The 27379-nt window shown below is 51.3% G+C and overlaps 10 protein-coding genes across 10 annotated transcripts; 8 read left to right on the forward strand and 2 right to left on the reverse strand.

Annotated features, from left to right (window-relative positions):
* Window positions 1–710: 710 nt before the first annotated feature.
* Window positions 711–2157, forward strand: BP5553_02069 (uncharacterized protein; the record flags this gene model as incomplete). The annotated part of the gene is made up of 2 exons (XM_032010692.1): window positions 711–1271; window positions 1405–2157. The coding sequence occupies 2 exons, from the start codon at window positions 711–713 to the stop codon at window positions 2155–2157; spliced, it is 1314 nt and encodes a 437-aa protein (XP_031874746.1).
* A 1488-nt stretch (window positions 2158–3645) lies between these two features.
* BP5553_02070 (Uncharacterized protein) lies at window positions 3646–4950 on the forward strand (the record flags this gene model as incomplete). The annotated part of the gene is made up of 1 exon (XM_032010693.1): window positions 3646–4950. The coding sequence occupies one exon, from the start codon at window positions 3646–3648 to the stop codon at window positions 4948–4950; it is 1305 nt and encodes a 434-aa protein (XP_031874747.1).
* Window positions 4951–5397: 447 nt separating this feature from the next.
* On the reverse strand, window positions 5398–6048 carry BP5553_02071 (Uncharacterized protein; the record flags this gene model as incomplete). Its single annotated transcript, XM_032010694.1, has 1 exon — window positions 5398–6048. One exon carries the CDS (start codon window positions 6046–6048, stop codon window positions 5398–5400), a length of 651 nt encoding a protein of 216 aa, XP_031874748.1.
* Window positions 6049–6468: 420 nt separating this feature from the next.
* Window positions 6469–8139, forward strand: BP5553_02072 (uncharacterized protein; the record flags this gene model as incomplete). The annotated part of the gene is made up of 1 exon (XM_032010695.1): window positions 6469–8139. The coding sequence occupies one exon, from the start codon at window positions 6469–6471 to the stop codon at window positions 8137–8139; it is 1671 nt and encodes a 556-aa protein (XP_031874749.1).
* Window positions 8140–10260: 2121 nt separating this feature from the next.
* On the forward strand, window positions 10261–11476 carry BP5553_02073 (uncharacterized protein; the record flags this gene model as incomplete). Its single annotated transcript, XM_032010696.1, has 3 exons — window positions 10261–11144; window positions 11197–11222; window positions 11337–11476. The coding sequence occupies 3 exons, from the start codon at window positions 10261–10263 to the stop codon at window positions 11474–11476; spliced, it is 1050 nt and encodes a 349-aa protein (XP_031874750.1).
* Window positions 11477–11605: 129 nt separating this feature from the next.
* Window positions 11606–13284, forward strand: BP5553_02074 (uncharacterized protein; the record flags this gene model as incomplete). Its single annotated transcript, XM_032010697.1, has 7 exons — window positions 11606–11611; window positions 11656–11791; window positions 11839–11957; window positions 12004–12087; window positions 12132–12272; window positions 12322–12400; window positions 12455–13284. The coding sequence occupies 7 exons, from the start codon at window positions 11606–11608 to the stop codon at window positions 13282–13284; spliced, it is 1395 nt and encodes a 464-aa protein (XP_031874751.1).
* Window positions 13285–13789: 505 nt separating this feature from the next.
* Window positions 13790–16169, forward strand: BP5553_02075 (Uncharacterized protein; the record flags this gene model as incomplete). The annotated part of the gene is made up of 6 exons (XM_032010698.1): window positions 13790–14316; window positions 14367–14919; window positions 15232–15326; window positions 15401–15578; window positions 15628–15711; window positions 15762–16169. The coding sequence occupies 6 exons, from the start codon at window positions 13790–13792 to the stop codon at window positions 16167–16169; spliced, it is 1845 nt and encodes a 614-aa protein (XP_031874752.1).
* A 261-nt stretch (window positions 16170–16430) lies between these two features.
* BP5553_02076 (putative acetate kinase) lies at window positions 16431–17939 on the reverse strand (the record flags this gene model as incomplete). Its single annotated transcript, XM_032010699.1, has 3 exons — window positions 16431–16533; window positions 16593–17090; window positions 17167–17939. The coding sequence occupies 3 exons, from the start codon at window positions 17937–17939 to the stop codon at window positions 16431–16433; spliced, it is 1374 nt and encodes a 457-aa protein (XP_031874753.1).
* Window positions 17940–18796: 857 nt separating this feature from the next.
* On the forward strand, window positions 18797–21582 carry BP5553_02077 (D-xylulose 5-phosphate 6-phosphate phosphoketolase; the record flags this gene model as incomplete). The annotated part of the gene is made up of 6 exons (XM_032010700.1): window positions 18797–18959; window positions 19025–19091; window positions 19154–19733; window positions 19781–19876; window positions 19932–20750; window positions 20809–21582. The coding sequence occupies 6 exons, from the start codon at window positions 18797–18799 to the stop codon at window positions 21580–21582; spliced, it is 2499 nt and encodes an 832-aa protein (XP_031874754.1).
* A 3893-nt stretch (window positions 21583–25475) lies between these two features.
* On the forward strand, window positions 25476–26789 carry BP5553_02078 (uncharacterized protein; the record flags this gene model as incomplete). The annotated part of the gene is made up of 1 exon (XM_032010701.1): window positions 25476–26789. The coding sequence occupies one exon, from the start codon at window positions 25476–25478 to the stop codon at window positions 26787–26789; it is 1314 nt and encodes a 437-aa protein (XP_031874755.1).
* Window positions 26790–27379: the final 590 nt, after the last annotated feature.

Genomic DNA, 27379 nt, shown 5'->3' on the forward strand with positions numbered 1-27379 from the left:
GATATTGTGTGTGTTGTCTATGACCAATAGCCTCGTCGGAACACCGTGCACAATAGGTAATGACGAAGAGAGGGGCACGTTACTTATCAGTATTTATCCAAACTCTCTGTCCATCGGTGGAGAGCGATAGCCTTAGTGGGATTAGGAAGGCGGTCTGCCTAGCATCTGGTTAGCAGCAATGCCCGGGTGGCTGCGACCGCCGTCGCCGTCGCCCCGATCAGGCATGTCCGATCGATCGGGGTTGCCGCCCAGCTCGCCGCCCAGCTCAGAGACAGATTACATTACGAGTTCCCGCTTCAGCAAGTCAAGCCAAGCTCCGAAAGCGAACACGTCTCCAATACCACTACCGTATTGCAATGGCCCCGTCTTAAGATCAGGAGCCAGGACCCGTACTCCGTAACACACAATTCATCGTCTCGGCCTGCCTCCTTTCATCTCCCTCTTATTTATCTCCCTCGCTGTCCTCTCCCTTTCTTCTTTTCTACCTGTGCGTGTTGCGACTTTGTGAGTTTATCTTCGAGCCTCATCCATTCCATCCACCTCGCCTACCTCACCTCTCCTCCTCCTCCTCCTCCCCCGTTCACCTCACCTCACCTCACCTCGCCCCACCCATCCCCAAACAATTCCAATTGCCCCTTCGAGCACGAAAGGGAACCTGCTAATCCCGGCGCCTCGAAGGCAAGTCAGTCTGCCCTTATCACTGCGGCACGATGGCCACACTCAGTACTCTCAGCGGCTGGGCTGTGATCGTTTTGGTTATTGGCGGATACTGGTATTTCTACACAAATAGACCCAATAGAAACCGGCGGGTACAGGCCTTCAAGCCGCCCCTCAAGTCAATTGACCCTCGAAGCGAGAAAGAGCCTAAGGGCAAGAAGGCCCGGAAAGATAGTACTCTCAGCAACAGTGACCAGGCTGAAAAGAAGAAGTCCCAACAACCCCCTAAGGCCAATCGTGAGGAGCAGAGTCATGCGAGCAGCCGAGCCACAGGCGTTGCCGACCGCGAAGATAAGGATGAGATGGACAACCGGGAGTTTGCCCGACAACTCTCCAACATCAAGGCAGGCACGGTGATTGCCAACAAATCGCAAACTGCTGCTCCCAAACAGAAATCTGTCAAGCAATCCAAGGCCCAGGAGAAGCCCCCTGTGGAGGCCAGCTCGGACAACGCTACAGCTCCATCTTCTGCCACTGGAGGGGATGCCGACGATGATGAATCCCCACTGAACTCCCCCGAACTTGGTGCAACTAGAATGGCATCGTCAGTTACGGTATGTAACCCCATTACTCAATTCACTTCGGTCGATTTCCTGCCCACCGTCGTTTGTGGTGGTAATAGGAGGTCATTCGTTATCCATACATTTCTCAACACTCATTTCAAACTGGGGGCTAACGGTTGAATAGAATGGTGGCATCTCGGACATGTTGGAGAAACCTGCTGCCGGACCGTCTATCTTGAAGATTACAGAGCCGCTGAACCCCTCCCGCCCAAACAAGCCCAAGCCTCAATCCTTCGAAGCAGTTGAATCGAAGAAACAGCGACAAAACCGCAAGAAAACTGAAGCTAAGAAGCAGGCTCGAGAGGAGGACGAGAAGGAGCGAAAGGTCCTGATGGAGAAGCAGCGTCGAACTGCTCGCGAGGCAGAAGGTAGAGCTGCCAAAGACGGAAGCACTTTCATGGCGGCTAAACCAGCTAGCTCTGTTTGGACTCCTGGCGCAGCCAAAAAGAACGATAAGCCAGGGAAATCCAACGTGGAACTTCTCGACACCTACGAGCCGTCAAAGGCTAGGAAGTCTGGGGCCGCGACTATTCCGGCGGAGGCTCTTTACTCAGAGGGTGAGCTAGTCGGAAGTGATTGGCAGAACCACTTCTCCTCCCTTCCTTCTGAAGAGGAGCAGACTCGTATTGCCATGGAGGAATCTGACAACTGGAAGACTGTGAAGGCGAAGGAGAGGCGCAAGCGGGAGAATAAACCGAAGTCGTCAGAGGACAGACAGAGCTCGGCTGATGAACAGAATGAATATGCTGCCCCCCCAGTCATCGCCCCTACCGCCCCAGGAAAGAAATGGGCGGCAACTCTGGTTCATGTTGAGATAAATGGGGATGCCGCCGAGCAGGAAAAGGACCTACAGGATTCAGAATGGGAAGTTGCGTAGTTGCAGTTACTACGAACTGGAACGGTTGAGTGTGTCGCTGACTCGACATTACCTCCCATTAGCAGGCTGGGCAAAAGTACAATTTCCTCACACCTGGGCAGCTTTCCCCGCCCCCGGTTTCTTTTCAGCTGTACAATCACATCACCAACAATTGCATTTTTCTTTTGGCATCGCGGGCCTGATGGCTTCCGGCTTCTACATATTGGCACTTGGGAGGACTGGAGCGTGTATGGATGTACGAGCCCGCTATCTTTGTATTCAAACTATTCTGCTTTTCCAGGGGCAAGGCGTCCAAGGCCCCTTTCTCCAACTTTAGGTGCAATAACGGGTCAAAACATGCTTGGATTTGGGCTGCTTTCTTCCGAAGGTCATCTGCCGTCACCCACCTCGCATTTACGAGGTGCTACTGTTACTATGTGTTGAGCACCGCTCAGTTTAGGTAGCCTATTAGAAAAACCAATACCACAATACCAATCCGTCCGGTGACCTATGAATGAAATTGTGTAGTCTAACCGCAGTGTTTATGACTTGAATGTGTTGATGGGGAATTGCTGCAAGAAACGATGGATATCACCCCCATCGACCCATCGCTACGTAAATTCAAATTCGTAGATTCCCGTGGGCGCTGTAGAGTCGTATTATTAACCCCCACGTGGACCGCGCGCTCGGTGGCTCGGGGCTTGCACATAGGGGGCGGATTGCTGGGGATCCAATACCCGTGGGCCAACGGGGACCCCAAAATACCAAGTCAGCCAGGCCATTTCCAGGTAGGAGGGGCCAATCATGCGGTCCGGCGTCCGCTGCTGAAACTGAATCCTTCCGTCTCCACGTTTCCCTCGACGATGTACACCGTAGGCTTCATTCATGATCACTTTCCAACAGTGCAACGCGGACGAGTTCAATGTCCCAGGCCAACTATGGAATCACATGGGCTCGATCGATAGTGGAATATGAATGTGGATGTAAATCTATATGCGCAATCATCAGATCCAAAAACCCTATCGGTTTCATCACTCCTTGCGCGACATTCTCCGGCGAGGGGGTTGGAATTGTGTGAAAGGGAGGGGCTGCACATCTACCAACAACACAACCGCTAAAGGCCTATTTCTCCATATTCGACCGATACGAATAAGGACAATTGGCTCCCAAGTACGGAGTAGGGCGTTAACCCGAAGGCTCATTCAATTGAAGTCGGGAGGAGGCGGCACGACCAAACAGACCCGAGACATACTTTCCATAGCCGGGCGGTGGAACACTACCTTCAAACCGAACCACCCAAGACCATTGATGGATACATCATTTCGCAGTTAAATCGGCTCTCCAGTCAAATATATACGTGCGCGACTTGGAAGAACTGCTAAGGACTAGACCCCCTTTTGCGTCCTCCCCACCCAGTTGCGACAACTGCGTATATCGAACACGACTTCCCGAACCCCGGAGTCTCTCCCCGCTGCCTCATATCGAATCAGACTTACCTCTACGGATACAATGTCTCTCGATGTCGCCCTGCAGTCCGTCGCATTCTACGTGCTTTCATGTAGCACATGTGCTAAGATCAGCCATCGTCGAAAAGCGAAGGTCCAAGCAAAGCGCGAGAGAGCAGAGAAGCAGGACTTGGAGACAGAGCAACCAGGCTTGTATAGGCATCCATCGCCATTTTCGACAAACCCGTTTTGGACCGAGGAGATCATGATGGGTCCTGGGCCGCCTAAGCAGAAGGCTGACAAGAGCTCAAGCAAGAATACAAGTCAGAGGGCGCTCAATACTGCTGGGCAGGGGAGCAGTTATGCGGGAAGCACTGGGATGAGTACTGAGGCGCCTAGTAGCCCTACGACTGCTACGGAGGCTTCAAGGTTATCTGGCGATGGCTGGAATCGGAAGCGATACCAGCGCGAGGATGAGGCGCTTTGGGGCGTTGATCTCCAGGGTTCTGGACAGAAAATAAAAGATGCGTTTGCAAAGGCAGGTTCATCCGCCGGCCGTCTCCTAGAGGGCCGTTTGAGCAAGAGTGGCCCGATAAATGAGGAAAATCCAGGACCTTATTACCTATCTGCAAGAAACCCACCCGTCAATGATTTGCACCCGCCTGTGGTTAGCACGCAACCTTCTAGTCGGGATGAGACTAGGTGGATGCTTCAGCCACCACCGCCGGCCAAAATTATGGAGGGGAAAGTGAGGGTGAATAGGAGTCGTGCTGGCAGCAGTGGCAGCAGCATGAAGCATACCTTAAGTCGGCAAACAACTGATAGGGCCTTTGACGCAAAGCTACAGAGAGCCGAAACGCCTTCACGGCAAGAATCAAGATCGCGCACGTCTCGATCAACTCGGCGAAAAGCGCATCGACATGGAAGTAACAGGGGTACGTCACCCGACTCATCTGATGATGATTCGAATGGAGTTGTCTGGAGACGACCCAGGCCTCCCCCCTTGTCGAGTCCGAGTCCGAACACCAGAGGCAGTTCTCCGGATATAATAGAACGTATCCCGGGCCCCCAAAGTCTTCCAAGATCTTCTACAATAACTGAAATGAGGGAAACATCCTCGAGACCTCTCTTAACAACTATTGTCAGCTCTTCAGCTGGCGTTCCAAAGGCTTCGTCGACTGAGGGTACTCCCTCCCAGTTACCCTTACGGGAAATCCCTCCACGATCGACGGACAGTGCGTTGAACTCCAAAGCATCAGCGCCAGTTTTGAAATTGCCCAACACTGAGAATCCAGCGTCAGCGCCAATTCCAAGTTCAAAGTCACAACCCCCCGATGTACAAAGCAAGTCACAGAACGGACGTGCATAGAATTTTGATACTATACACCAAATGCTATAAAATCATGGACACAGCAAACGAAGATGTTTGAGTCACTATCTTTTATCTTACTTTCATTAGTCCTTTCAATAACACTCGTTTCGGTAAGTTTCGGTCATAGCATTGGCGTTAGCATGGTATTCGGCATGGGAGAATGCATACATGGTATCTGGCGTCTGGTTTTTTGGTTCCCAGGCCATACAATTGGCGCACTCGTCGTGCATTTCTCATGATATTTAGGATAGGGAACAAAAGGTGTCTGGGAATGGAAGGGCTTCACATCTAAGTTCCAATGCTAGCTACCGGTATAGTTGAGTGTAGTATGAATGTAAAGCAACTTTTATTATAGCCATTTTCCGTGTCCTTGGTATCAAACGCCAACAATGCATGGGTCATTCAACCACAATCAATCCTAGTCTAGATAGAGTGATACTAGGTTTATAAATGTATGCCACCTTCGTCCTCCTCTGCCAGCACTCGCATTCTCTCTTCCATTGCCCTCATCAAAGTTTCATCATCTAGCCTTCCACCAGTACCATTTGTAGTCGCGTTTCCAGACCCATTCGTAGCTCTATTACCTGGCGGTGCCTCATCCATCTGCACTTCCCCATTAACGATCCTCCCCGTCTGAAAAGTGCCATCCCTCCAAGCCTCACTTAGCCCGCCTTGCGTCGCATCCCTATCTCCTTCTTCTTCGTGCCCCTCTCCAGTCCCATTAACCGTCCTCTCTCCACTCTCTGTCCTGCCCTCCGCCTCACGCTGCGCATCTCGAATCTCCTCCGCACTCCTAAATTCGTCCCAGCTGCTCCCCCTCCCCTCAACCTCCGCCCTTAACAACTGTAACCGTTCCTGCATCCTCGCAATAACAATCTCGTTCTCCCTGATCGCATCCACGCAGTCCTGGTCGGGAACACCGTTTGCGCTTGTCTCGGTGCCTTCCGCGAAGGGCTTGAGTTGCTCATTCGAGTAGTCCAGGTGGGCTATGTTGTTGCGGATCTCGGCAGCTTTGAGGTGGAGGGTACTGAGGGGGAGATCTTTGAGAGCTTCTGCGAAGCGTCCGGGTGAGATGGGGTTGGTTTCTGACGACATGATCGTTGGTTTGTGTGAGTTACTTCGTGCAGGCGCTTCGAAGAAGATTGTTGCAATGATGGGTTTCTGTGCCTGGCTATATCGTTGAGCATATCTTTTAGGGTAGGGTGACAGCAGACATTTACATACTAGGATTAGACAACAGGATATATTCGTAAGTCTCGCTACCTAGTAGAGATCAAGCTCGTCGTTTGTAGAGCGGTAGAGGGGTCGCACGCGCGGATCATGGTACGTCCCTACAAGGTGCCTGCGGGTAAAGTTCGGAATCCCTTGAGCAACTGAACTTCTTCAAACAAATGTCCGAGGCTCAATGCCAACAACGCCATCGACGCCCAGTTTAGCTATTCTCGCAGCAGCTCAAGCGATGCGAATGTGATTGGAATTGCCACCCTTAATATGTCATGATAGACGACGCGAAAAATGAACAGCCTTTGGCCTTCCCTCCCACGAGTATCGTGTCTGGATACTCGAACGATTCTCAGGACATGCTGCAAAGTCGATAGTCTGGCCGCAAGACTTGCACAGCGAAATGCTCAATCATATTCGAGTTCATCGGCACCATATCTGCGGAAAACTACAAGATGTCAGGAGAGCGGCGGGTTGAAAAGGATACCTGGAGGGGCAATTCTAGGCTTCGCGCTTCGAACCGGCGCCAGGACTTATGCGTCGAAGCCTCTAGTCACTCGATATCAGAAATTACCCAAGGGTTACACTCCAAACCTTGGCCTCCCATTCAGATCGAAACCGCTATCAGCAAATGAGGTTAAAGATATTTTTGGAGCGGGTATTGACGCACATACGGCGAACCGGTTGATGATGATGATGCATGGCCAGAGAGTGGCCGGAACGTTAGAGGATCCCAATGGCCAAACAATATTTACACCATACGAAGACCGAGCAAGGCAGATTGCATTGGCATGGCTGAGAGAGAATGTGCCAGTGGATGAGGTGGGCAATGCTGGTCTGAAGGCCGAACAAGAACTGCGTGAAATGGAAGCAGAAATTGTTGCCGATAGTCGGAGGATTGGCCTCTACAAGCCCAACTCCAGCGAAAATGCAGAGAGCCCCTATGGGAAAAGTGTACTCGATGAGGTTCGAGCAGCCAAGGAGAAGGCGTGGGAGGAGAAGAAAAAATCACAAGAAGCCACGAGCCAAGCCGATGAGATTCGACAAAATACTGGCCCCTTAGCAACCGTGGGGCCGAAAGCACGAGCAGAGTTGCGGAAAGTTAAGGAGAATCAAAAGTTTGAGGAGTACATGAAAAAAGCCAAAGCCTTGAAAGCACCCCCGGAGATGACCAAATTTCAACGTCTGTGGCCGTCTGCGCTCGTTGTTCTGGGTACCATACTGGCCAGCTATGTCTTTACCCAAGTTTATACACCTCCTAAACAGTCAGTAAGGTTATTTCCGGATATCCCCCCTGCAGCTGCCACAGTTATGGGGATTATACTTGCCAACACAGTCATTTTTGCTGCATGGAGACTACCTGTATTCTATCGGTTTTTGAACATGAATTTCATTACTGTTCCCGGATACCCATACGCTTTCAGTATACTTGGCAACATCTTCTCCCACCAGGCTTTGGGCCACTTCGCTATGAACATGGCCTTCATCTGGGTCATAGGCACCCGCCTTCATGAAGAGATTGGCCGGGCCAACTTTCTAGCAGTCTATTTTTCCACTGGCGTAGTCGGAAGCTTCGCCTCTCTCAGCCACTTTGTGTTGCGGGGTAGTTTTGTATCTTCCTCTCTAGGAGCATCAGGCGCAATCTGTGGCATCGTCGCGACATACCTCTGGCTAAATGGAAGCGAGAAAATGCAACTCTTTGGTGTTTTCCCCCCGACAGATTGGCCATCCTTCACAGGAAAAGCTCTACTTGCAACTCTCATAGGTCTAGAATTGATCGGCCTGTGGAGGGGGAATGGAGTGAGGGTCGTGGATCATTTTGCTCATTTGGGAGGCTACGGGGCTGGAATAGCGGCTGCTGCATTCCTAAATGCGTCGCGGAGACGGAGAGAAGCGGCGGAGAGAGAGCGAAATAGGAAACTGGGATATATGCAAAGGATCAAAGAGGGGAAGAGCTTATGGTAGAATATTAGTTGTGTTATGAGAAGCCCCCTGTATACTACTCATATGTCTATCAGATTGGCAGGTGCCATTGTACAACACTCAGCTCTAACCATCATAATAATCTCAGAGACTGATACATTTGACAGTCCCGAAAAACATGGCGACTAAGTTCATATGAAGTATTGATATCCACTAGCAAGCTGCAGCTTCTGTTACTAGATAGCAGTTGAGTTAAAGCATCTGCAAATCCAAACAGAAAGTCCGCCATAATTACTCTGGATATTTCATAGCCTCAACCATCTAAATAATATTAGCAGGCAGCCTCCCATGCTTTTATCACCAAGGCATTAAAATAGAACAAGCCGCGGCGAAGCTAGAGGATGGGGAGAGAAACACCCACAAATGAGAGAGCTTAGAGAAGGCGATGGAGGATAATAGTGCAGGTTGGCTTCGTAACGAAACCGTGTACAGTATCCGACCTCAAAAATATCAACATGAGCACTTTCCATTTCCGTCCTCCTACCTAAACGGCATTGCAGCCCCATCAGCACTCGCGTATCGGGCATAGATCGAAAAAGGCCAACATTATCTTCGGCAGGCATCAACGAATATCTTCCAAATATTATTGTTGTTGATATTCGCGGTAAACCCTACAACCTTCCACCGAAATCCACACCACCTTCAACACCACCTTCAACACCACCTTCAACAACACGATTTTGCCAGGATCGGTGTCCTGGGCGCTCACACACAGTTCGCTCAGATTCTCTCGCGGTGCTCTCGCAATGGAAACCCACCTCAATCAATCGTGGTCCGAGGTCGTTCGTCTACCTAACGACGTGGTTGTCGCAGGCAACTCTTCTACCTCCGCAATCCTCCAAATCCTCGACTTCTACCGCAATCTCTTCACAGCCATCAACTTCTATCTCCTCATCATCAAATCATGTGTCCAAATTGCAATTGACCTGTTCGTCAAGCTGTTCTCGCTGTTGCTCGGCATGGGTGATGGTCAATTCCCGTCTGTGGTTTCGGTTGTGCTGCTGTCGATCTCACTCCACACTTTGCTGTATGTCCATCTCCGTCTAACTGAGATCAACAACCACCACGAGCGTCAAATGGCCGCACTCGGGGCCGTGCACCATGAGAACATGACCAGGATCAAGCTTAAGCTCCCGCTCAGAAGGAACCAGGAGGCTAGACAGTAAGAGACCTCCTCGGTATCTACATACAAGCACGATTAGATGCTAACCTCATTAGCATGTTAGTGCGTATCTAACGCTTCACATCCCAAGTAAGCAGCAAACGCGGAATAGAGAGAAGTCTTGCAACTAACTTTTCCAAGACACTTGATCGTCGGTTTACGAATTGGGTGTGTGCAAAAGGGGCTCGGATGGTTGCTCAAGTTTCATGGCATGGAGTTTATTGGGGTGTTCGGTGGCAGAGTTGACGATCTGGCGGCTTGCATTGCAGTATAATACATCACTGGGTAGCAGTAGGGCGCTAGAGTCTCAAATCACGAATCATGATTCCGTCAACAATTCCATTGATGCTGTGTTTGTCCTTGATTCGTGGACGCGCCAAAGGCTACCTACCTACCGACCTTGGTAAGCTGAAGCAGCGCGGTATCACGTGGATACACCTTGCGCAAGACCTTGGGACTTGGGACTTGGGACTTGCGCCTTGAGGCTAAAAAGCACTCGGGCAGGGATTGCGATCGCCATGAGCTCATTAAATAATCCAAGCGCAGGGGGAGCTCCCCCCCTGATCGCTGAGCTCTTCCTTGGCCCGCTGACTCTGCTTGGCTGCTGACCAGGGCAGCAGGACTCGAGGACGGACTCGAGTGCCAGGTACGAGGGAGGTACTACGAAGTACGTACAGACCACAAACTACAGAGTGTACCAGTACACTTCGCACACCTGATTTCGCCCTCCTTCCTCCCATTCTGTTTCTATTTTACAAAGTTGGAAGCATCCTCTCAGCGCGTCCTTCTTGCTTCTTCTCCATCGTGTTATATTGGCGTGCATCCAGCGATCGGTCGAGTCCGCGTTCCAGTCTTAAAACGTTGTATTGCACACTGTCGCGAGCGCGCGACCCGGAGCGCAAGTCCAGCTTCAGACGCCCAACTGCAAATTGATCCACGCCATGGCTTCCCATTATACAGACAATATCATACACGGTGGCGATCACGAAGCTACCCATGCCTCACAATCGAAATGGCGCCATGAAGAGTCGTCGGCTTTCCGCCGCCATGCTGCTACCGCACCGCGCCATGCCGACGAAAGGAGTGATAGTAACGATCTCGCACATTTCTTGAATGCCACTAGAATCGATCCTCACGAATCGGGCGGCCCACCCGCTTCTACTGGGAAACACAAGCCTCTCCCAGTTCCTGGGAATGCGACATCTGCCGGTCATTACGCCGTTGGTCCCGGTCATCCTACCACAGGAGACGTCGCGAACGCCCTGGAAGTCAAATGCGGTCCGCTGCTAAATTACAGGCGTATGGAAAATGAGACTTGGTTTGGGAGCGTGCTGGTGGTTACCAATGGAGGCGGGCTTGCTGAAAGTCCTGTCGCCCCCGAATTAACAGTGAGGATAGTTCAACAGGTGGATAACCGGACCACGCGCGCAAATGAGGGGCTCCCGGTCATTGCCTTCCAGTCACTAGACCAAGATTTATACGCGGACCCGTCCATGGATACAGGAGAAAGGCCTTCTTGGGAAGCCAAGGTGACGGGCGTCAGACTGTACTCTGACCCGGCGAATACTTTCTGGCGGTTCTCCTTGGAGGTGCCTATGCAGCAATCAGAGATCCAATGCGAATATACCATCAGCAACTTACACTTTTCAGAAGGCAAAAAGACTGACAAGCAAAACTTCTTTATTCCAGCAATTTCCGAATCAATGAGGATAATGTTTCATTCTTGCAATGGTTTTAGTGTCGGAACAGACGAAGCTGCTTGGAGTGGTCCTGCTCTCTGGAACGATGTTGCCCGAGCGCATAAGAAGACACCATTCCATGTCATGTAGGGAATTTCCCCCCGGATCCTCGTCCTGCTTCTTTCTAACATGACATAGGCTCGGAGGCGGTGACCAAATCTACAGTAAGCTTCTCTACGGACGAAGTGCTTTCGTCCGTCCCAATTGTTGCTATTCAAACAGATTTCAACAGTTGTGCTCGTCGTTCACAACACAGATTGTCTAACGCATAGCTCTAGATGACGGCATTCGGGTCCATGGGCCTCTAAAAGAGTGGACAGCGATATCAAATCCAAAGAAACGGAAAGATTATCCTTTCCCAGAAGCGCTGAGAAAGGCGTGCGATGAATACTATGCCAACAATTATATCCAGTGGTGAGTTTCAGTCGATCTGATGCAACAATATAGGGTTCTCAAACAGGATTAACCAATGAATACAGGTACTCGAAGGAACCATTTGCCAGTGCCAATGGGCAGATTGCGCAATTGAACTTATGGGATGATCATGATGCCCGTAACTCCTCGACGACGCTAAGGATCTTGCTAACTGTCGTATAGATCATTGATGGCTTTGGTTCATATGTTGATGAGTTTATGAGATGTGCTGTCTTTAGGGGCATCGGAGGAACGGCAAACAAGTACTATCTTCTTTTCCAACATCACCTTGCGCCACCATTGTCCACGTTCACAACAGGTAAGTTACCCGCAAAAACGTTACATCAGGGTGTTGACTCCGCCAAGATGCCCCCAATACAGAATCACTGCAGGGCGCTGGTTCCGACCCTAGGCAGCGGGAAAATACATACATTCTCGAAGAGAAGACTATTGATTCAAGCTATATTGTCGGGAGTAAACCTGGTGTAAGTCGTTCGGCCACTTAGTCTCTAGTTACTAACGTCTTTCTAGCCTTATGTAGCCGAGTATTCCCGCAGTATTTATGCTAGACTTGGCGCTAGGATTGCCTTTTTTGGTATCGATGCTCGGACAGAGGTAAGGGAAACTTGCCCGTAAATTGCATCTGCTAATTTGGCCAGCGAACTCGGCATCAAGTGAATTATCCCGAAACATATGACATAATCGTCAAACGGCTTCGGGATGAGCTTACTGCTGCAAGGTCTTCTTCAAGCCCGATTAAGCATCTTGTTGTTCTCCTCGGCATTCCAATTGCTTACCCAGTAAGTCTTAATGTCATCTGAGCTATTTATGATTCTAAATATAGACTAGCGTTTGACTTGGTTGGAGAATATATTCTCCAGTCCACTAATTGCCCCTATTAAGTTTCTCAACAAGAGATTTGGGTTCGGTGAGTCGTTTCCTTCTCGACAGCGGTGATGAGGTCTGACCCTAGTATGCTTAGGTGGCGGCTTTTTCAATCACTTCGATGGCAATATCGACTTGTTGGACGATCTCGATGATCATTACACGGCACGCACGCATAAGAAAGAACGTCTCATGCTTGTGCATCGGCTTCAGGAGCTTGCGTCGGAGTTCTCCGTTCGTGTCAGCATTCTTGGTGGTGATGTCCACCTCGCCGCGGTCGGCCGGTTTTACTCGAATCCTAAGCTAAATATTCCTGTCGTCAATGACCATCGTTACATGGTCAACATCATATCCTCTGCCATAGTCAACAAGCCTCCTCCCCAAGCAGTTGCAAATCTACTTGCAAGAAGAAATAAGATACATCACTTGGATCACGACACCGACGAAACCCTTATGAAATTGTTCGATAAAGACCCGGGCAACTCAACCAAGAAGGCAAGCTGGAACAAAGTGACTATGCCAAGTCGGAACTGGGCGATGATCACTGAGAACTATAATGGAGCGACGCAGACCCCCAACGCCTATGGGACAACTGAAAATGCCGTCAACGGTAGTTCAGATGCAGCTAGGCCATCGTCCGAGCCACTTCCAACGGCCAAAGATGGGCACTCAGTCCTCCACGAGGGCGAGTTCGATGCAGGAACCAAGCACAAAGCTGCTGACTACGAGAAACACGGCAAAGACAGCGATTCAAGCCTTGACGTCTGTATTAGGGTTGAAATAGACCAGCATGACCCGGAGGGCACGACGCAACCATACGGCTTGACTATACCACTGCTAGTCTATGAAGATACAGCAGAACATAAAAGGAGAAAGAGGGATTCGATTCGTGGAATCATACATCACAAGGTTCCAGACGAAGTGTAAGATGAAGTCTAGTTTGATTAGTTGCGCGAAGCAAACCAGAAGGTAATAATCACAAATCAGTCGGGAATACCCTGAACATTGTACATGGTAGTCATGATCGGCTTAGGCAGATTAAAGAGTGTAGAGTTAGCTAACTGTCCCGGTGCATTTTGCATTTAAATACTACGCGTGAAGGAAATGCCCTGACTGTAAGAAGTCCCTAGTGACCAATCCCCTTAGCCCAGGAAATAAGCCCCGTAAGCGCTTATTTTAGACAATAATGCTTGTATGCTCCCCGACGATATCAGAGGTACGCAGGTACCTTTCCTCACCATTTGATATCATCACGTGATATACACGCCCTGCGCTTGCACCAGCTGCCCCGATGCTCCGGTAGACGACATCTTCCTAGTCGAGGTTCCAGAATCCGAGGACTTCCCCTTCGTAAAGCGGCATCAACAGACGGGGCTCCCACGACGGATGTTCCGTGCTCTGATATCGCATCGCATCGCATCGCATCCCAAATATGGAGACCGAATCCGTCCTTCACCAGCAGCTCCCAAATGCATATCGATCGCTCCCTCTCCAGCCGGAAGCCGCGCAGGTAATTCAGCATGGTCAAGCCCACCTCGCCCATCATGCTCTCCCACCACAGGCTGGCCTCGATCTCACCGGCCTCGACGATAACGACCCCGTCTTCCACCAGGACCTTCGAATGCAAGATCCGAACAGCCATGCATATCAGAGCCCGAATCCGTTTGAACGCAATCATGGACACCGCCCTCTCCACGTCCAGAATGCCGAAAGCCCTCATACCCCGCAGCAGCACGGTAATGGCGGGCAGTTTGGTATCCTAACCACGAACCCCATCCAACACAACTCAATTGGTCGATTACAGCAAGAAGATGATTTATTCGGTGCACCAGAAGGCGTCGATCAGAAGAGCAATAGTCACCACCTCAGTACCAGAATTGTCGTAGATCCGCCGGATCTTGGCGAATGGCGCCAGAAGCTATTCGATGTTAATGAGATGATTACCTTGAGTGAGGAAGAGTAGGTTATCCCAGACCCGCATGATGCATTCGCTAACATGGCTTGAGCAGGTTCGAAACATATTTTCCACACGTCGATAATGTGTACTCGCATCGTTCGACCCAGCGCTACAAGCGCAAACCTTTTGTGTCTCATTATTGGGACTGTCGACTGAAGGGACGGCCCCCAGGGACACCGAAATCCGATGACCCGAATAAGAAGAAGCGCAAACGCACTGCTAGGGAACGGGATCTTTGCGATGTCAAGATCAAGATCACAGAGTACTTCCCAGGGGCTATGTTGCGCGCAGGTTTCGAGCCAGATGATGGCCCTGTTCAAGATCCAGCCCAAGGAAATAATTTCTTCGCGCCAGGTCAACCAGGAAGTCAACAACAGCAGCAATTTGGTATGTCGCTAGTTAATCCTACGTTGCCTCCAAACCATCCAGGCGCAACTGGTCAGCGATATTACACAATTCAACGAGTCAATGGAAATGGGGGAAATGGTAAAGGCGATGGCGTTCCGGGGCCCCATAAACACGGTTTGGTGGAGAGCGACCGAGTTAAAAAGAACAGTGTCCAGCGATATCTTCTGAAGAGAGATAAAGAAGACAAAAAAACGCAGGTATTGCTCTCGAAATTTCACAATTCCTACATTAGTCTTGTTTTCATCTTTCGATACGACGTACTCCTCACTAGAATGATTGGCGAGGAGGTGGTGGTCACAACAACGCTCGGGTCTCAATTGTCGTCATTGGCTATCGGACCCTTTGCTTTGACGATCGACATAACTCCGCGCCAATTTCGTCACAATACATCTACTCCCTACCTACCCTAATCTCCTTAGACCTCATCAATTAGTACCTTCATCTTCTTTCCTCCGCATTTCTCAGACCGAATATCAACGCTCACAAAGATGACTGACAATTCCGCACAGAAGACTTACCACAAGAAGGCCAGCGGCAATGCCCTGGCAACTGTAAGGAAACACTCAAAAGAGCATGAATTAAAACTTTTTGGAAGCTGTTTTTGGTGAGTCTCACCCCATGAATTACTTTCTATTGGGCAAGTAAAGTTAGCTTTATCAGTTGTCTGACCCTTCGTAGTCCATTTGTTCAGCGCGTTTGGATCGCATTTGAAGCAAAAGGACTCCAGTACCAATATATTGAGGTTGATCCCTACAAAAAGCCGCAGGCTCTATTAGATGTCAACCCTCGAGGCTTGGTACCTGGCATTCGCCATGGAGATTGGGGCTGCGGTGAGAGTACGGTTTTGATGGAATATGTAAGTCAGACTTATCTCAAACACCTCTATGTACTAATACAATTCAAAGTTGGAAGATCTGAATGCAGGTCCGCCGTTCCTTCCCCAAGGAAACCCTCAACTTAGAGCTACATGTAGGCTATGGAGTGACCATGTGAGGCTTCCCGCGTGCCATTTGCCATACAAGTCACTAACTTTGAATAGATAAACAGGAATATCATTCCGGCATTCTACCAGGTCCTCCAAGCTCAGGACTTTGCCAAGCAAACCGAGAGTACGAAAAAGCTCCAAGAAGAGATACAGAAAATCGTCGAGGTTTCAGACCAACAAGGCCCCTTCTTCCTAGGCCCACAGCTCTCCTATGTTGACATACAATTTGCACCATGGATGATCCGCCTTTCGCGAGTCATGAAACACTATCGAGGCTGGCCAGATCCAACTCCAGGGAGCAGATGGGGATGTTGGATGGAGGCCGTGGAAAATAATGAACATGTCAAAAATACCACGAGCTTGGATGAGCTATACATCGACAGCTATGAACGATATGCGCAGAACCGGCCTAATACATCGCAGCTTGCGGATGCTATTAACGGAGGATACAATTTACCATGAGTAATCATTCCTTGTAGGAGTTTGGGGGGCGCAATGGGGTATCAGGATTGCATTTCACGCCTATGATGAAACACATGTTTATGAAATTCTTGGAAATTGGCAGTTTCCTTCCAAGCGATGAGTTGTTTGTGTATTCAGCAGCACGAAGGGCCCTAGATCGCTATAATAGTGGATTGGATAATAAACGTTTATCTCATACTATCTATTGACATCCAATGACGACGACTTGTTCGTTCCGAAGGCACTTAGTCGGCGTTAAGCCTACCCACTCCCTTTGAGGCTTCCATCGACAAACCTCGGACAGACCTTGAGCATAGGAGAGATCTTCAAAATTACGGTAATAACATAGCCATGGATGCGGCATCTATTGATTGTCATGCAAGCAACCAATATCAAAAACGAACAAACCCCCCATGTTCTCACGACCCGGCTGTCCCATTAAAAAGCGTGTCATCCATAGCACAATGTCTCGCCATCTCAACCTGCTCATCGGTTTGACACACCAGCGTCCTATGTCTCGCACCATCCTTCCCAACATCCTGGACCACATCCTCGATCTTCATCGAGTTCTTCTTTTCGTCAACGGCAAACCCCAAACAGGCAATATCCTCCGTCACCCTACGTCTCAACAAATCGCTCTTCTCCCCTATGCCGCCAGCAAAGACTAGCGCGTCGACATTTCCCCTCAGCGTCACGTAGTAACTTCCCACGAAGCCACAGACCCGGTCGACGAAGATGTCGAAAGCGAGTTTCATCGTCGGATCATCTTGGGAGGAGGCGATGGTTCCGAAGTCGGTGGTTCCTGTTAGGGATTTCCAGCCTGATTGCTTATTGAGAATTTCTTCCGCACGGGAGATGTGGAGGGATTCCGTGGAATTCGGGGAGAGTTTGCCGACGTCGCTAGCATAATGGAATACTAGGCTATGGGGGAGAGTTGGTTAGCCCTTGACATTTTCTCAGAGGGGTTTTGGGGGAGGACTAAGGATGGAGGGATTACCTAGGGTCTACACTTCCACTCCTCGTTGCTCCTGGAAGGCCAGCCAGGGGCGTCAACCCCATCGATGTATCCCAACTCTTCCCATTCCTAATCGCGCAGGCACTTGCCCCGGAACCAAGATGCAACAGAATCAAATTCGTCTCGCTCTCCTTCTTCCCCAGAAACCGTGCCGCGCTACGCGTAATAAACGAGTAGCTAATCCCATGAAACCCATACTTGCGCAGCTTATTCGACTTCGCTATCTCCTGGTTGATGGGATACGTACGGATATGCGCCGGAATTGTCTGGTGGAACTGGCTGTCGAACGCTGCTACATTCCGCGTCTGCGGCAACTCCTTGATGCAGAACTTGACGATTTCCAGCGCGGGGGCGTTGTGAAGGGGTGCGAGGTCGCTCAGCGCTTGGATGTAGTTGTAGGTCTCGTCGTTGATTATCTTAGGGCAATCGTAATCCCCCCCGTGCACAACGCGGTGGCATGCAACATTGATATCCTCCTTCTTGTTGATAGCTTGGAAGGACTTATCATTGATCAATTCGTCTAGGATTCGTTCCAGGGCATCTTTCTGAGAGTTTACCTCCCCCGAGAGCTCTTTGTCTTTGCATATTGTTTCTGGGCCGCGGATGTATTTGAGTCGTGGCGGTGGTGCGGTGAGCCCGCTGATTTGTATCTCTGCGATTGGTTCTGGCTCTTGACGGAAGGAGGAGAGGTAGATGGAAACTTTAACAGAGCTGGATCCTGCGTTGATTGAGAGGATTATTTTGGATTTAGCCATAGTCGATTGGGATTGGAAATAGGACCGGGACCAGGCGATGATGTAATGGAAGCTTTTCAATGAGCTTGGTTTTAGAGAAAGTATTGGTTTTGACTGACGGAGAACTCTAGAAAGAGTGGGAGGTCGTGTCGATTTTATAATTCGTTTGGTTTATTATCCCAAGTGCGAGGAAGGAATTTGTTGTAGCTTCTGTATAGTTGGCAATAAAGTCAGGCGTTTCTTGCAGCTCTATTCTAAGGCCCCGCCATGACCCCGCGGGCGGCGGGACCGGCTACTTATCACGTATCATAAGCGAGACATCAAGCATCATCTCGGTGGTAACACCCTTTAAATCAGGCCACGGGCCACGGAGCGCAAACAAGATTGTGCCTTTTTTGTTGGCTACACCATGTAAGCTTCGTTATATTATTTGCCAACCAGGGCCGAAAGGTCTATTGCCATTGAGCCATTGTGTTTAAAGAGGCTCAAGCTTGATCAGATCAAGGCTCAGCCTGGACCAGTGACTTCAGCCTACTATGACGTTGCCGCTTTTTTCGGAATCCACAACTCGCATGCAAGAACCCCTAATCGTCATGGGGAGCAGGGAAACGGCCAATGATATATTATATCACCACTCTGCTTACCCCGTAAGGCTGTGGATCGGCTCCTATCCCTAGGGCTGTGACGTCTTGTCAGAGAAGTAGGGTATCATCAGGTTTACAATTCTGCGGCGAGAAGTATTTACCACAATACAATAGACCATATGATTCATTTTCATCCTCCTTGAATTTCCTCTCTGTTTATATCCTCTAAATCTCGTCTCCTACTCCCCGCAAATATCTCTTTTCACCTAGTATCCTGATTGCAGCAGTTTCAAGATGCCCGGCGAAGTGATTGACAGGGCGAATCCACCGGCGTTGGACTCTCACATTCCAGATTCAGTGCTTGACTTAGCTGTCCAGCTTGAGAAGGCGGACCTTAGCGATGGGGATCTTAAAAGCCTTGAGGATTTTCGAAGGGCTAGCAATTATATTGCAGCTGGTACGGTCTCGCTCTAATTTCTTATTAGAACCTTTCAACCCGATCCTTATAGCTGATTAGGATAGCGATGATATTTTTGTGCAACAACACACAAGTTGAGAGGGACCTTACATTTGACGACATTAAACCTAGGTATGTTATTCACAAGATAGTATTTGGAATGGTCAATATCAAGTACTGACAACCGAACCCAGGTTGCTCGGTCACTGGGGAACATGTCCAGGGCTTACTCTGATCTACGCACATCTCAACTATCTCTCCCGCAAGAACGATCTCGACCTCATATTTGTTGTTGGGCCCGGTCATGGTGCACCATCAATTTTAGCCTCCCTCTGGCTGGAAGGAAGCTTGGAACGATTCTACCCACAATATTCTCAAACCAGACAAGGTCTCCATAACCTGATTGCTACATTTAGCACACCAAGCGGTTTCCCAAGTCATATCAATGCCGAGACGCCTGGTGCAATCCACGAAGGTGGTGAGCTCGGATATGCACTTGCAGTTGCTTACGGCGCTGTTATGGATAAGCCGGATTCAATTGTTGCTTGTGTTATTGGTGACGGGGAAGCAGAAAGTGGCCCAACTGCCACGTCCTGGCATGCTGCCAAGTATATCGACCCAGCTGAATCGGGAGCTGTTCTCCCTATTCTCCACCTAAACGGTTTCAAGATCTCAGAGCGGACAATTTTTGGGTGTATGGATAAGAAGGAGATTACCGCACTGTTTACTGGCTATGGATACCAGCCCCGTTTTGTTGAGGATCTTGGAGATATTGTGAGTTGGCTAATGCAGCAGTGAAGCTCGATGCTAACTCTTGATAGGATCGAGATCTTGCAGCAAGCATGCAGTGGGCTCTAGATGAGATCCATAAGATCCAAAAGGCGGCAAGGTCTGGCAAACCCATTCTAAAGCCTCAGGTACCACACTTTGATCCCTATTTGACGAAATAAATACTGAAATTTTATTATTCAGTGGCCGGTATTGATCTTGTGTACTCCAAAAGGGTGGAGCGGGCCAAAAAAGGTCGACGGCGAGTTCGTAGAGGGCTCCTTCCATGCCCATCAAGTTCCACTATCGGCGGCCAAAAAGGACCAACACCAGCTCGAACAACTGCAGAAGTGGCTGCACTCGTATGGGCCAGCCGATCTCTTCACCGATAGCGGCGCTCCAATTGAATCGATCAAAAAGATTATACCAATTGACAACGAGAAGAGACTTGGCCAGAGAGTAGAGACGTACAAGCACCATGAAAAGCTGCGCGTCCCCGATTGGCAGAACTTTGGCGTGGAGAAAGGAGGTCAGGAATCATGCATGAAGGCCATTGGCAACTTCATGGACCAAGTAATTGTCGAGAACCCGAAGTCTTTTCGGATTTTCTCCCCTGATGAACTTGTTAGCAACAAGCTAGATGGAATATTCAAGCATACCGGCCGTAATTTCCAATGGGATCAGTTCTCAAACGGCCGAGGTGGCCGGGTTATCGAAATTCTCAGTGAACATGTATGCCAGGGTTTTCTACAAGGCTATACACTTACCGGCCGTACGGGCGTCTTCCCTAGCTATGAGAGTTTCTTGGGCATCATCCATACCATGATGGTGCAGTATAGCAAGTTCACTAAGATGGCATTTGAGACCACGTGGAGGGGTGATATCTCGAGTCTCAATTATATTGAGACGAGCACTTGGACGAGGCAAGAGCATAATGGCTTCTCGCATCAGAACCCGTCATTCATCGGTGCCGTCCTCAATTTGAAGCCTAGCGCGGCGAGAGTTTATCTCCCCCCTGATGCTGTGAGTATCAATTGCATAAGAAAATGAGACTTATATCTATATTGACCTCTATATGCAGAACACCTTCCTCTCCACCATCGCCCACTGCCTCCGGTCCAAGAATTACATTAACCTTATGGTCGGCTCCAAACAGCCACAACCCGTCTTCCTCTCCATCGAAGAGGCGGACAGACACTGTCAAGCGGGCGCCTCAGTCTGGAAATTCGCCTCGATCGACAACGGGCTTGACCCAGACGTCGTACTCGTCGGCATTGGCTCAGAACTAACGTTTGAAGTCGTGGTGGCGGCGTCGGTCCTCCGGCGTATATGCCCCTCGATGCGTGTCCGAGTCATCAACGTGACGGACCTAATGATCCTCGAGGCTGAATCATTGCATCCACACGCCCTCGCCCACCAGGATTTCAACGCATTGTTCACGGCCGATAAGCCGATCCACTTCAACTACCACGGCTACGCGAACGAGCTTCGCGGCCTGCTCTTCGGACATCCGAATATGGAAAGGGTTGGTATCTCCTCCTATAAGGAAGAGGGCAGCACGACGACGCCATTTGATATGATGTTGCGGAATGGTGTTAGTCGATTCCATGTGATGGAGGCGGCGATTAGGGGCGCAGCGAAGTCCAATCCGGAGGTCGCACTTGACATGACGAATACGCTTGGGTGGATTAGACATCAGATTAGTAAGATTGGGGAGTACATCCTAGAGACTGGGAAGGATCCAGCTGGCACTTATGATATCCCGAAGTTTGAGGGGACGGCTTTTGAGAAGGGGTCTGTGTGGAGGGGGAACGAGAGGGAACACTCGAAGGAAGATGGGTTTTTTGTTAACTGAGATGGGAGAAATGGTGTCGGTTGATAGGGGTTGGGATGAAGCTTTGGTGGGCGAAAGATAGAGGGGGATAAAGCTTGGCCAGCGGGGCAATATCAACGAGTCAGGCTCTATTTGAGGGTATCCCATCTCGCAACCAATCGAGCCAGAATAAACCCATAAACCTGATTTCTAGGAGAGCTAGACTTCTCGGAGAGTTCCTCCGAACCGGTAATTATCTATCTACCGCAAATAATAGAGCCCGGGTGCCAACGATGTATGAAACGATAAGGACATGCGTAAACCAGCCAAACACAAAGCATACCAAACACTGCACCACCTCGGAGCCATGTCAGCCTTAAAAACCTACTTGGTTTCCTGCGTCCGCGCAAGCATAGCTACAAATGGGCGATTGTCCGTTCTGAAGATAAGCCCTAAGCAGATAAGAGAGCTAGTGACCTTCAGAGCCATTTGGCACGTCCCAACCCACGGACACCTTTCTGACCTGACCCGCCCGTCCGCTGCTCCGCAAATAACATTGACTTTGTTGAAGGGGACTTGACTCTCGAGTCAGTGCGGGTGTGCACCGTCGCGGTTTAGCGTGGTTGGCAAAAACAGGATAGAGATACTCCGTTCGCATATCGAGGGAGGGTTGAGGGAGTTTTTGAGTCCCTCGAGTAAGCTGCATGTACCGTAAACCTACAGAGCACGCAGTAGGTACCTGTAGCAGGTAAGATTGGCGCCCACAGCAATGGACGGAAAAGCGATCTACAAAGTAATGGGGCCACTATTGGGCGATCATGGGGCGACAATTCAGGGCTAGATCTAGATGCGGATTCTGGTTAGTTTAGTTTGTTAATAGGTAGGTAATAAGTACCTGACCTGTGTTGGTATTTGGACAGGATTTGGATGGATTTGCGTTGAGACGGAATATTCCGCAGATGTACACGATAGTGTAGTACTTACAGAGCGTAGAGAGCGACAGGCACCGCGATGGGGGGCTTTTACTTTACGGAGTAGGTACCAGGTACTTCGCTTGACTTACTTGGCCCCGGCACACCGGCACCCTGGCTGGAGGACCAGACGAACGGTGGGGAGGGGGCGCTTGAGCTACCCTTTGGGCTTTCTGGCGACTCCCCTTTCGCTCGAGGCTGCTTCGAAGCGACTGGGAGTGTTCTGCGTGTGTGGCAGTGGGTGTGGCAGCGTGTGGCGGGTGTGTTGTTCCCTATCGAGATCGCGATGGGGAGCCGGGGGGCGCAGGGGAGGTGGGCAGGGGTGGTCGACCGCCCTTGTATGTCGGATGGGTCATTGCTGCGTGGATGACGTCACGACTCTGGTGTACCTAGGTACTGCGAGGTACCTGGGTACCCTCTTTTGGGTGCTACCACGGCCAATTCTGGCCTCGAGGTGACTGACGGAATTTGGCAGCTCTGTGGAGATGCCGGGGAGGGTATCCCGGCGTCCCCGGTGGCCCTCGCTACGGCCGTCTGGACCCTTCTTTCGTCCTCCCCTTATGTAAGGGGCCTATTCGGCCCCAGAAATATGTGTATAACTATCCCGTTGCAGGTTTTTCGATGTACTATACAAGTACTAATGTACCGCGGAGGATTGTTTATATCTCCACCAGTCTTGGCTCTTCTTGGCTGTTCGCTTGGCTTGCAGCTCGTGCGGAGACACTCAGAGCTCCCCCCCGGTCCATTTCATCATCGCGCGGCGCGGGGAGACTTCGGGGACTTGAGAGGCGCCTCTTCCCTTGTCCCCGGTCCCCTGCCACCCGGTCGCCGTGCAGGCCCTCTGTCCTCCGGATGCAGGGAATCCCTGCCGAACCCTTCCGTCCTGCGTCCTACGTAACTACTGAAAAAAGCCCTGAATTGGAAAAAAAGGGCCCTGGCCAGCTGCGGACGATCGATTGCGGACAGCAACATCTAGTCCGGATGAGGCAAAGCGAAGCTGCTTTGGAAAAGTGGGGATGGGGGCGGGGAGGGCTAGATTGGATGCACGATAGTCCGTATTATTATTGTCTGGAGCTGAGGATGATTACTGATGGTTGATGGCGGAAAGAAATTAGATGGAGAAGAAGCAAGAAAGCAGCAACGCCAGCCCGCAACCACGCGGGACCCCCGACGATGGCTCGTGTGGGAATCTTCAGCGGCTGTCCTGGATAATGGGGTTTTGGCTGCTGCCTGTATCATAAGCAGGGTCTGGAGAGGCGAGAAATGAGAACTGAGATTTTCGACGTCGGTCTGCAGCCGCGCACCAAAAGGGAAAAAAGGGGGTGGGGTGAATGGGATGTGCAAGAGGCCGGATGGGGTCTATGATAGACTGCTACGTACCGTGTCTGGAGGGTAGTACTTTGGGAGACGGTACCGATCAGGACAGTGGTACAGAGAGTGGAAGTACTCCTTGCTGGAACTGGGACTGGGACTGGGACATGTACGAAGTACTTGGTGAACACCAAGACTAAAATAAGGTGGCAGCTGGAGAAGTGTAGGCTATTACTACTAATAATAATAAGGCATGTGGTACTTGGTACTACTGCACTACTGTAATGAACGGTAGACCTCACGTTCAAGTATGGGGTAGCAGCAGTACAGTACCGAATAAGGTACCTACACCTAGCTGTAGTTGTAGCTGTAGCTGTCATCCCCTTGGGGGGGGGGCGGTCTACAGCACCTACCAGCCTACCAGCAGCAGCACCACCACCATCGAGATCTCCAGCACTACTGTACGTAGGTAGCTGCACCGTACAGGACGGGGCCTCTGGAGCGTTTCCACCACTGTCTCCACCTCCACCACCACCACCACCACCACCACCACCACTACGAGGTACCACTACCGTCAGTCACCACTACCGTACCACTAACTGCCACCACCAACATCACCACTAACCACTACCACTACCGCCCACCACTAATCACCACCCACCACCCCTCTCTACCTACAGAGTACTACTACTGTACCCTCTGGACCTCTTCCCTCCCCCCTCTGCACCCGGCGACCGCGACCAAACGCCCAGGCCCAGGCCACCATCCAGGCCAAGCCACAATTAACCACCCATACACCCATACACCCATTCCCGCCCTCCTCCACCACCATCACCATCACCCACCCACATCTAACACCATCCAACGCCCAAACGCCACCACGCCGGCGCCGCTGATGGTGCAAATGCCATGGTGGGGACAATGGCCAACTGCGGGAGAACCCAAGAATCCCATGTCCACCCAATCCCTGGCACATACGGTAGATTGGCAGCTCTGCGCTGCGCTGCACACGGTAACCATGTTTACTCCAACTCTGGACACTAGAGCGTACACTGCACTCTGTACACTACACTACGCTACACTGCTCAGTGCTCACTGTACCCTTTCCTCCCTCCCTCGCCCCCCTCTAAACTCCTCCCTCCATCTACCTATCTATATACCTTACCTTCCTATCTACCTCCCTCCCATATATATCCCTCTCCCCTCCTTCACCACGACCACCCCTTCTCAATCTCTTTCCCTCTCCCTCCCTCTCTCCCTACCTCCCTCCCTCCCTCTACGACTTTAATTCCGTCTACTCGCAATCAATCTCAATATCAATCTCAATCTACTCACTCCTAAATACATTGTCTCTCCCTGCTACATATTAACCTCAATCGCCTTGTCATCATCATCATCATCATCTCACCTTTTTTCCCGTCCAAACTCAATTACTCCACTGCACTCGAATTGACCAACTGGCCGGATCCCCCTTTCGCCCTTTCCGAGTAACTCTCCGTCATTCGATTCGTACCCGACTAAACGACCCGGACGGCCTCTCGGTCTCGTGTCCACGCATCCGACCTCTCTCCTACCGCGGTTGGGCCAAACCAAAACCCAAACCCAAAAAACCCAGATATGAACTTTCTTTCCCAGGCGGCGCGGCCCAGCAGCATGCATACCAAAGACGCGTCCGGCAAGAGGGTTTCGCTGCTGAATGACGAGCCGGCCCAACCCCGATACTATGAGCATTCCCCGTCGTCGTCCTACTCCTCCACCTCCACCTCCGCCTCCTCGTCGTCGTCCTCGATATACGCATGTCATGCTTCCAAGAAGCGGCGATCCATGTCCAGTCATTCCAACCCGAGCAGTGCATCTGCGTCCCCGACCACCCCGGCCCTGATGCGCGCCGACTCCTACGACTCGCAGAACACGGCGTCGAACGATACCCTCACGCCCTTGACCCCGATCTCCATGGTCGAGTTTGGCGGGCGGCGGTCCTCGTTCATGAGCGTGGGAGCGTACGACGAGAGGGAGCGCGCGGAATATGGCTATTGCAGCAGCGACCGCATGCAGCCCTTCGACGAGTTCTCCGACCCGTCTTACTCCATGGCATCGCGGCGGTCGTCGTACGCAGAGGGGCGAGTTCCAGCTCCAGTGGGTGCAGCGTATCCGCAGCCACGCCCTGGCGACGCAGAGACGCAGCGGCGTGGGAGCAGCGTCTCGATCTCCGTGTCCGTCTCGGAGCGCGGGCCCAAGAGGTACAGCTGTCGCTATCGAGACACGCTCGGGTGCGAGAAGACCTTCACGACCTCCGGCCATGCATCACGCCACTCCAAGATCCATACCGCGGAAAAGGCGGTGCCCTGCACCTTCAAGGGCTGCCATAAGAAGTTCACACGCAATGACAACATGAAGCAGCATCTCGAGACGCACTACAAGGACCGCGCGCGCTCGCGGTCATCGGCTGCCGCTGGCAAGGCCGGCACGAAGCCGTCCTCCTCCACGGCCACGGCCACGGCCACCAACGCCGAAGCTCCGGCGCTGAAGAAGAGTCGGCGCAGCAGCCATCACTCCTCCCACTCCCACTCGCACTCCCACTCGCACTCCCTCTCCCACTCCCGCGCCGCCCACGATATGCCTCTACCTCTACCTCTCCCTCTACCGCTGAGCCTAAGCCCTACTGCCACTGCCACTGCCACTGCCACTGCTGGCGATGTGGTCGTCGACCCCGCACTACTGGCATCGCCCACGAGCCTGTCGAGATACTCGGGACACCATGCCGCGCCCCCTCCCACTGCCGCCAATCCCAGCAGCAACAACAACCCGCTCGGCCTCCAGCTTACGCTCCCCTCCCGGCCGATGGCCAGCCTCGAGCCCCTGAGGGCGCCCAGGCTCAGCACCTCCAACGCCCATCCCAACAACGTCCATGCCGGCCTCGACGTCCTGGCAATGGCAGTGGATTGGCAGGCCCACGGCCAAGCATAAGCCCTATGTTTACCCCTTGTAGGGCCGGCGACCCTGGCCCCGGGGTTGCGAGCTGTCAGTTATGTCAGTTACTAGTTACACGACCGGTCGAATTGTTGGGTGACGTCGTCGAAGTGGAGTGGAGTAGTCAGCATTCAACAGCCCATTATTATCACGTATTGCGTCTTGGAACAAAAGGCATTTCAACCGCATCCAAGGGGGGGAGATGCCCCTTGTTCGTGGGCGTCGAATCGCCTCGCCTCGCCCCGCATCTTCCGAGGCGGGTGCGCCACCAGCAGCCCAGTGGGTTCCCGCACATTGCTGGCCCCTTCTCGTGGTGGTGGATGTTTTCAGCAGCTCGTGCGCGCAGACGAGAATACTATACTTCGTGGTCTCGTAGCCATGTTGTCCCCCTCGCGGACAACTACACCTGCAAAAGCGTGTGCGAGGCTTCCATTCTCCCCCCTCTTTCTTCTCTGACCGCGGTACGGAGTAACTTGGTCCTACGTGCTACTTTGCGTGATGGGCGACGCGAAATGTCCTGGTTGCACACGGCGGTGCTGTACATAGGCTGGTGTTCATAATTAATTGGCGCGAGATGGCAGCATTCT

Source organism: Venustampulla echinocandica, assembly GCF_003357145.1.
Source record: "Venustampulla echinocandica strain BP 5553 chromosome Unknown scaffold_0, whole genome shotgun sequence".
NCBI lineage: Eukaryota > Fungi > Ascomycota > Leotiomycetes > Helotiales > Pleuroascaceae > Venustampulla > Venustampulla echinocandica.